The sequence below is a fragment of the Puntigrus tetrazona genome, chromosome 17, assembly GCF_018831695.1.
Source record: "Puntigrus tetrazona isolate hp1 chromosome 17, ASM1883169v1, whole genome shotgun sequence".
Taxonomy (NCBI): domain Eukaryota; kingdom Metazoa; phylum Chordata; class Actinopteri; order Cypriniformes; family Cyprinidae; genus Puntigrus; species Puntigrus tetrazona.
Genome location: NC_056715.1, coordinates 214,388 through 224,398, shown reverse-complemented (window position 1 = coordinate 224,398; position 10,011 = coordinate 214,388). Strand labels below are relative to the sequence as shown.

The 10,011-nt window shown below is 35.8% G+C and overlaps 1 protein-coding gene across 1 annotated transcript in view; it reads left to right on the top strand.

The window, feature by feature from the left end:
* Positions 1 to 3,371: 3,371 nt before the first annotated feature.
* The window catches only part of LOC122361963 (collagen alpha-1(XXIII) chain-like), an 11,446-nt gene continuing 4,806 nt past the window's right edge, over positions 3,372 to 10,011 (top strand). Inside the window, exon 1 of the mRNA XM_043263203.1 lies at positions 3,372 to 3,377. Within this exon, the coding sequence (XP_043119138.1) occupies positions 3,372 to 3,377 (6 nt within the window). The remainder of the gene's footprint in view (positions 3,378 to 10,011) is intronic.

The following is a 10,011-nucleotide window of genomic DNA, read 5'->3' as shown; positions in this document are numbered from 1 at the left end:
GGAAAGTTACCATGGATGTTAAAGTTCTTGGAGAGATATATTTACAGACTATAGCTTGTTCTCTGCTGAAGACCTGTATCATCACGTCTCAAAGGATGTTTTGTTTACAGAGCCACAGAAGCATTGTACATGAGTATGCAATCTAGGTCATTACTGAAATTATGCTGACCTCAAAAGCTTGCTAAAGACCCGTGTGGCATTAGTATAATGCCAAACGCTACAAAAACAATCTAAACAATTGCTAAATGTATGACATAAAATCTAGCATTTGTAAGGCTGCAATTCACAGACTGCCCCTCTGACTCTCTACCTCACCATAAGAGAGCTGCAAATTGATCCGTAGGTGTCTATATCCACATTTAGACAATAATTGTTTCGCATGGAGATATAATTTTGGCATTTATATGAGATAGCAAGCTATTGCTGTCCGAATCTGAATCTGTTTTTTCTTGCATTACCAAGGTGAATGTTTTCAGCGGAATTGTTTTTTGACCTAACGCCAGGGTCGTATGGTAATTAATTCAGTTTATTATCATCTTGGACTTGACAAGGCGGAATTAGCCCAAAAGTGACTGTGAGAATCCTGCTACAATAATTGGGGATATTTGATATGTTCGCTTATAATGAGAATTTGTGTGCTTTTATTTTTATTGACATACTATATATTTTTTTCTTTTTCATTTTGAATTAGTCATTTTTATTGTTTTTTAGTCTTTGTGCATTTTGTTTTTTAGAAACATTCTACATCAACATTCCAAAGTTTTTACATTAACATTCCAAAAATTCTTAAGTGACATTTGAAAAAGTTTTCCATCTCATTTTAAGGTGTCTTTGTCACAGTGTATTTATACATACAAGTACTTAGTAATATCAATAGCTACATGTACTTACTATAGGTTTATGGTTAGGATGACGGTTTGGTTTATGGTCAGCTGTATGTATTATGCATAAATAGTAAGTACGAGCAAATTAAAAGTTTTATTATTTCAGCTTCATTTCAGTCATCGATGCCTATTTTAATGAAGTATAACAACAAATGACATAAACTTCTTAAAAACATATTAACCACCAGCCTGCTAAAACCAGCAAACCATCTTAGGCTGGTTTATTTTTAGCAGGGTGAAAATATAAACCATAAATGGCCACACTTTAACCCTTTGATGTAACATATTGTTAATTAAAGTAATATTAGCGACTAAATGTGTATTACAGAGGTGGTGTCTTTTAATTATGCTGTTTAAGCTGCCTGATTTTCAATATCATGCTCTCTCTGGACCGTAATGAAGGCAGGATGTACTTGGCCTACAGTATATGAATATGAATTAAAAATTACGATGCAACTCCATCGTTCTTGGGAATTAATTGCCTCACGAATGCTGTTTTATCACGGATGAGGCATGCAAATGTTCTTTTATAGACATCACCCTGACAAACAATTAGCATCCAAAAGTGCTTATGTCATATTTCCCATTCCATTTGAGTTTAGTTTGTGGGAAAAAAAGGTCAGGTGACATAGATTTATATTATGTAAGGATAAAAGAGAGCAAACTGGCAGTTACAGAAAGAGTGAGGGCAATATGCATGACTTTTATATCCTGACAATTCACCAATGTTCAAATTTAGTGCTCCTAATTTGAATATATTGCCAAACAATACACAGCATGAAGCACATTAATGTTCATATTAAGGTAAGCCTCAAACAGCAAATGCATGAATCTCACTATGTAATTAAATTTAAAGTCGATACAAGGGGTTTTGTATATGTTTTGTCATTGAATCTTTGTATTTATGTAATCTCATGTTCAGCAAGGCTGCATTTATTTGATGAATAATACAGTAAAAGCAGTGATGTGAAACATCATTACAATTTAAAAGTACTGTTTTCTATTTGAATATGATTTCAAATGTAATTCATTCCTGCAATGCATAGCTAAATGTTCAGCTCCATTATCGTCTTGAGTTTAACGTGAATGTTCAAAAACCATTTTAATATGCTGAATTTCTGCATAAGAAACATTTCTTGTTATTATCGGTGTTGTGCTGCTCAATATTTTTCATGGAAATTTCTTTTCAGGATTCTTCAATGAATAGAAGGTTTAAAAGGCATTTGGTAAAATTTGGTCTTTGTTGTCACTTTCGATCACTCAGTAATGAATGAAATGATGAATTTCTTATTTTATCTTACCTGAAGAAGCTAACTATTTAAGACTAACATTTAAAGAGACACAGCATCCATGTTTGGTGCTAAAATGGGCAAACACCAACTATATAGCTTAAATCCATTCTGGAAGCCTGTATATTTCCCATAACAAATGCTGAAGATTAGCCAAACTGCTTTACCACCATTCCAAGCCATATGATGGAGTTATTTCAGATCTGAAACTGATTATTATAGCCTGCCCAGATGGATATTGCCTTTGATTGTGTTAAAGCCAGGAAAGGTTACACACAATTCCCCGAGCCGGTCCCTCTATTCCCCTCTCTCTGGCACCCTTTGCTCCAGAGCTAGCGAGAACCAGCAGAGGAGACCTTGACACATCTTTTCTAATATCCATCCCCCTGAGAGCTGTCCCCATTCGGAGTTCAGCCACACTGGGAATGAGAGATGATAGGCCTTATTGAAATCGTTATTGCTCTCTCTCCTCCGCAATATTTTCACTGCAGCCTTGACTGAGAGATTCTTATTGCCCTGCCCCTGGATGAGGGTGAAAAATAGCAATGATACAAAAAAAAAAACAATAACCCAAAATGAGAAAAAAGGTGCGCTATTCTTATATGGCTGCCAACACATGCCTTTCGCTCTAGTTTGCTTCCAAAGGCTAAAAACAAGGACCTACATAAAACTAGGAGGAATCTAAATTTGACACAACGTAAAGTTTTACAAAGCACAACAGAGGCTGCCATCCATATCTGCTGTTCTGCACCGTGAAGCTTTAGAAGGACAGGACGAGACAAAGGAGAACATCACAGGAGCCCGGTCTGGTGGTGGACGTGTGAACGCTTGCCACAGGACATGGCATGTTCCTCCTCTCCCTCATTAAAGGCACATCAGAGGACCAAAACCTGAATGTATCTCCCGCTGTTAGCTTAATTACCCTTCCTAATGAATGTATCCTCTTTTCAAAAGACATCTGTGGGAGTGACATTCTCCAGTCACAGCTATTTTAGCAGCAAGACAATGTAATGAACTTTTTGTGTCAAGTCTGAACTAACCAGATAAGGGTCACTACTTTGTAGTTAGATGTTCCTAACACGGTGGAACGGCACACTGAGTTAAATCTCAAAATGTAGTTTGGGGAAACTCAAACAAGAAACATATAAGTTCTGCACGTTGTGGATCCACAAAGAAACTTTTACGGGTTAGGAACGACATGGGGGTGAGTCAATAATGACAAAATGTTATTTATGGGGTGGAGTAAATTTTTTAAGCCCTCTGGAGAAATAGAAGACACAAACGAGACATACAGCTAGACTATAGAGTTATAAAAATAATGATGTCCTATTAAAAACTCATTGAAATCAACATGTTGTGATCTCTTATTACTATTTAGCTCATTTATTTTTTTATTTTACTCTGATACTTTACTCTAAAGATCCTAATCAAACCTTTTTAAAGAGATATCAAAGAGATTTTTTTTCTTTCCTACACGCATCTTCAAAGATTGTCTGTTCTGATATTCTCAGGTTTTGTTCAACTGTGCTACTATTTGTCAGACAAAACAGCATATACTGTCTTATTACAGCAAGTCTGCGACCTTTGTCCTCTTGAAAACACACCTGCACCTCTGTGTCCTACATGGGTATCCAGCATTAGACAAATCAATGAATTGCCATTGGCTGCCGTGGTTTTTACTCTGAAATTCAAGAGCTCCTTCAGCACCTTTAACCTTAAAGATTCCTTCACTGAAACAACAAACAGACACCCACACAGTAAAAAAAAAAAAAACACTATATATAACACATAAAACTTTTATGGAACCGACCTCTGTAACCTCAGATCAAGTGTTTACAGATACAGAATGTGAACAGATGGAAGATTCGAGAAGAGAGAAAGAGAAAAGACAATCAGTGGTTTTAAATGGCACAGGTCATAATCTATATGATCTTCACAAAAAATCTTAAAATAAATAAACAAAGTTTCTAGCATTATTTACTCAGAGTTTTTGCCAAGTGAACTCAAAATACATTTTAAATAAAGTGCTTAATTACAATAAAAGGTGCACTTCAAAAATGTTGTCCAAATGATTGATCCATTATTTTCCAAGTATTCTGAAGCCATAGATATGGATATAACCTGATTATCGAATATCATTTAAACAATTCTTCACTCAAGCTTTTTCTTCACTCAGACTTAATCAGTAAATTTATGGTTAAAAGTCTTGAGTTTTAACCACTACCCCAAAATAAAGGAAACACATTTGCAATTCTGAAACAATTTGAGAAGTTATCCACATCTCTTCAAGTCTTTTATACTTGACATGACCCGTCTGCTGAGAGAAGCCAAGCTGGCAGGGGGAGACATTTGAAAAAGATTATATCGCAATGAGATATTTTGGAGCTCTGAAAGCTGCTGTGCTAATTTGCCCATCACTCTGGACTTTATGCAAAACTTGACATTTAAAAAGATGAAACGAGGATGATGAGTGTAATGGGACAGAGACTGTGAGACAGCATTTGGACTCTAAATCAAAAGGTTGAACAGCCTCATGGACACGCAACAAGACCTGAAATCTAAGACAAAACTGAGTCTCACTACAAAGTTTTTTTTTACTCTCAGTTTATTAGAGATCGAGCTGCACAGACACTGTCTGAGTTTGTCCTTTCAGTGGCTTGAATTCACACATGCTGTTCAAAAGTTATTATTAGTTTTTGTAATAATATTATATAATAAATAATATTATTAGACAAAGACCAAAAGCGTAAAAGAATTTTGAAGGATCGCATGACTCTGAAGACTGGAGTAATGGCTGAAAATTCCCCTTTAATATCAAAAATATACATTAAATATAATTATATAAAATAAAAACACATTTAACACTATTTACTGTATTTGTGACCATGAAAATACAATCTTGGTGAGCATAATAGACTCAAAAACATTTACTGGCCCCCAAATTTTTGTCAGCAAAAGAAGATGGCCTGTTAGAAGATGAAAAATTTATTATTTAGGCCTGCCTTTAAGAATGCTACAGCAATTGATTTGAGATTTCAAGTAGAGACAGAAGGCAGACAACACTGATTATTTTATTGTAATGGAAAGACTTCCATGAAATCTGTGAGAGCAGCATGAGAAAAGTCTTGTCATAATCCAAAAATCTGTCTGTACTGCAAGTGCTAGGTATAGAAGGCTTCTCTGATTATAGCAAGACTGTTCTAAATAAAACAGAGATAAAGAGCTGATGGTTTGCTGCTATATTATAGTGATTAATATTAATATTAATAAAAATTTGATCCAGTAAAATGCTAGCATATTTGATACCTTTTGTAAACTAGACTAGTCATTTTGCATGTTACAGGCATAGTTCACATAAAAAAATTAATTATCCTGTTGTTTTTAAATCTGTATGTTAAATCTGTAAAGACAATGGCATCCAATGTTATTCGGACTCCATTATTTTTCAGAATCTCATTTTGTCTTCTACGGAAGAACGAAAGTCACGTGGGTTTAAGATGGCACGATGCTGAGTAAATAAAAACGGATTCTTCATTTTGAGGTGAAGCTGAGAAAGCTAGTATTTTAACATTGTTTTGCACAAGCAGAACTACAAAGAAAATGCTGATCTATTCAACTGGCACCTGCAACTTTCAAGCAGCACCTGAAAACCTCAGGCCAGTTGGACTTAAACATCAAGCGTTTTGATCTGCCGCAAATGGCACGTTTTCAAACGATCTGCCCGTAGCCACAAAGCCAGCCTTGGCAGATCTGCAGATGTCTGCCACCAGGTGCCTAAACAGCCTGAAACCGATGAGAATTATGGAGCAGACTCTTAAACAGAGACCGATGTGGCGTTTTACCCCCTCGGGTGGCGGAAAACTTTTGTTTGAACACGTGGATTCCCTGCCATCTCCACATCTGCCATCACCAATGAGATTGGCTTTGTTACAGTGTTGCCCGATAAACTCCTGGCAGCACTTTGTTTGTTTCACGAGGAGAAAATGAGTGGAATTTATCAGCGGGTTCATCGGCGCTTTTAACTCTCAGTCAAAAACTGTTTGTGCTGCGGATGTTCAAATGTTTCCAAGCGCAGATAAAAACTGTGTTTCAGATTAAAACTTCGTGATAGTTCAATCTCAATTTAGATTTGTGTTTTTGCCTGTAACCTCTAAGAGTTTTCAGGGTTGTAAGATACGATCAATTGATCAAAGGGATGTTTACGTCTTTATAAAGCGGAGGTTGGAGGACTGAAGGAGAGCGCCGGTTCAAGTGCTGTGAGTGTCTTATTTGGAAGCTGTAGAATCTCGTCTTGGAGGCGAGACTTGTTTCTGGATTGGCAGGGCAGATCACATGACCTCTGGCCGCCAAGATTAATAGAGCAGCAGAAATGGGAATTCGATCAATGCCCTGCTGCCTGAAGAAAAAATAGCATGGTTTCAATCCACCATTAAATTTGCCCTTGTTGAACTGCTGTTGATCAGAGGAACACAAGCGGCTCTTCGGACTCTATACATGATTGTTAAAGCTCTATTAGGTGCACACTACTTCATTCTAGGGTGACTTAATCACGCTCTATAAAGGTAGATAGGTGGATAGATGGTCTGTGAGGTTTCTATAGCCTCTCATTTCATGACTGGCGTGTAATTTTAGCATATGGCATCGAACTGAGTGGCATGTTGCTAGATCATCAGTTTTTCTTCAAGGCAGAAAGAGAAATTCACAAGAAAAGAGGTACACGATTCCCCTCAGGCTGAAAGTCTCACTGGAGCGTGACAGTCTAGGATGCTTGGTATAGACAGCGCTCTTGATGCACAGACATGTTTACATATCATATATACTTCACAGATATGTGAAGGATACAACGTCTAGTGTGCACAGCACTGAATGTCAAGAAAATCATGATAAAAAAACAAATAAAACATGAAAAAAAAAGTCAAATGTTTAAATCGTTTAAAATCTGTGTGACTAGAAACTTAAAAAGAAATATTATGCAAAATCTCTGAGCTGCTGTTTGGCATAAAATGCAGAGATGATCTATAAATAGCATAAATAAATACAATTCTAAAAAATCTGAATGCAGTAGTTTTAATGATAACGAATAAGGCATCACAACATTTTAGTATACGTTGTGAAAAATTGATTACATGGATTACTTACCAGTGTTATTAAATCATTTGTGTTTTGGTGACTTGTGAGGAGTTTGATGATAGCAAAGGTATCCAAATATAGAAAATAAATATACAATATTAGCTGATATGTGCAAAAATAAATAAATACAAATATAAAATAATAACCAATATGGTCCTCATATATATTGTGCATTTATAATTTAACAATAGTTTTATTTAAAGAACAGGAAAACAAAAGATTTTGGAAACAGCAGCAAAAAAAGACAATGCACTTTTGTGTTTCCACATAAGAGTGATTTAGAGTGACATGAGTTGAGATAAATTATTGTTTTCATTATTGACCTTGATGTTTCAAATGATTTTATTAATGATCACCCCAGAATATCTGAATGGAAAAAAACAAAGGAAACATGACAATCACCTGAAACACAATTACCTTACACCAGAAGTCGTTTTACACCTCATTATATAAAACACATCAGGCCTTACTTTACATATTCCTATCTCATGTTCCTGAACACATGCTGATCTTTCACTCCAGAGAAGTCAAAATTTGATGTTTTACATTTTTACACTGCTACCACAGCCAGAGAGAACCATCAGAGCATGTAGTTCCCTTTTCCCTTAATAAGTCATCATTTTACAGTTAACTGGTTCAAATGTTACTTGGAAATGAACAATTCTCAACAACGGCACACATGTCAATTCTCCACGACAGACTGAGACTAATACCTGATTCAGAGTTTCCTCCAATGCTGAAAATCAATGTTTAAGAAGAATTTGAGATGGAAGAGAAGGAAGGAGGCTATAGCGGAAAATAGATCCTAGTGCAGAACACAAATACACAATCCTAGCGGACAGTTTCCAGTCTCCAAAACATCTGCTTGATATAAGCATGAGAGGGTATGTCACATACACTCTTGTAAAATGCTTGTAACACCAAGAAAAGTTTCTTTTAGGAACAGTTCTCTGCGAGAAGCTTTTCTGGAGTTGAATGCATTTGCATATATAAATATAAAGTTGATTTAAAATCTAATTGTAGCAACTGCATTTAGATTAAGAATACTTCATTAAAGAGATTAAATCTTTTTCCATTGTCAATATATTACTTCAGCTCATGCTCACTGCGACAAACATCTTGAAAAGCAACACACTTTCTGTCTCAAACTATGCTACATCACAAGAAGCTCACAAGACATAAATAACTGATGAAATACCTTGAAAGCATACAGAGATCTCAAGACTTACAGCAAGCGAGGAAACAACAAACTAACTCATCCTTTTGGTAGTGAAACAAACTCATCCTGACATCACAAGACAACAAGTTACTAAATGCTGACAACAAAATAAACAACAAAGGGAATAAAACTATCAAATGATCGAATTCAAACATATTAAATATTCCTTGCCCAAATTGCATGCTGGGAATAGGAGCAAATGGGACTGAACAATACCTATTTCTGTGAGCCTATATTTAATGCATTCATTTTAACCCACCTGATTATAATTCCACCTAAAAGAAGTGCATAATAATTAAAAAGCAAGAAATATCATGGAAATCTGACTTTTTCTGTGTTTAAGTCACTTTATAATCAATTTCTTTCCCACCTTCCACGAACATAACTGGCTGTTTGTAACTCACATGCAATTTTTAAATAACTGAGCTTAAAAGCATGTTTTGACAGTTTAAATGCAATAATGCATAAAAAAGAATTGTTTGGTACTTGCATGCTTCAGATGTATATATTAGAAATTTAAACTAATATAACTTAAAAGCGCTTGCCACCAGCATGAAAAGACAGCTTATTTGCATTTAAAGAGACATGCATGAAAACAGATTTTTACATTTCACTGCACTTCTTTACTGCAATATATACACAATGAATGTGAACAGTGTCTATTAGCTCGATTTAAAGTTCAACAATTACTCTTGTCCTTGCAGTTTTTGTACCGCATGTTCTGTTGTTACTTAAATGACCTTTAAGTTATTACATTATTGGAATAAGTAAGTAAGCCAAATAACTACAATCATCAAATATACCACCAGTTTGGAAGTAATTAATAAAGTTTTCCCTCATTACATATTCAACTTTTACCCTCATAAAATATCTCACATAATCCTAATCAGTTGCGATACAGCAACAACAGTCATTTATTTGACTCAACAGACAATAAGATTCAGCTCATTTAACAAAAGCGGCACTGAACACCGACAGTCTATTTTAAAGCGCTATAGCGTATTATTACATATTCATTCCCCTAAGCCACATACAAAGAAATTGCACTTTTTACGAGAGTCTAATCCTGCATCCGCCAGTCTCAAAATCATTTTTCTAAAAACATTTCCTTGCCCACTTACACAGAGCATCTAATTGTGTTTTTAATAAACAACAGCAGAATTCAGCTAAATGCTTAATGGCGTGTACGTATCGCTCTCCCCAGAACATCAGAGACACTTGCGGTTCTTGGCAGCGACAAAGCAACAGTGACCGCCTCTGACCAGTTCGCTTAGCATAAAAACAATGCGGCAGTTAAAAGAAAACAGCCTTAACCGCAAAGCTGTAGACACACTGTAGAGACCTCTCGCTTTTATGACAGAAGGGGAAGCATACTATACCACTGATTCAGCATTATCTCAGTACCTTACCATCCGATGTAGATTTTCACTAGTGACGAGGCAACAATTACATGTAGCTAACAACCAGTGTCGGCCTGGCAGTATCGTAA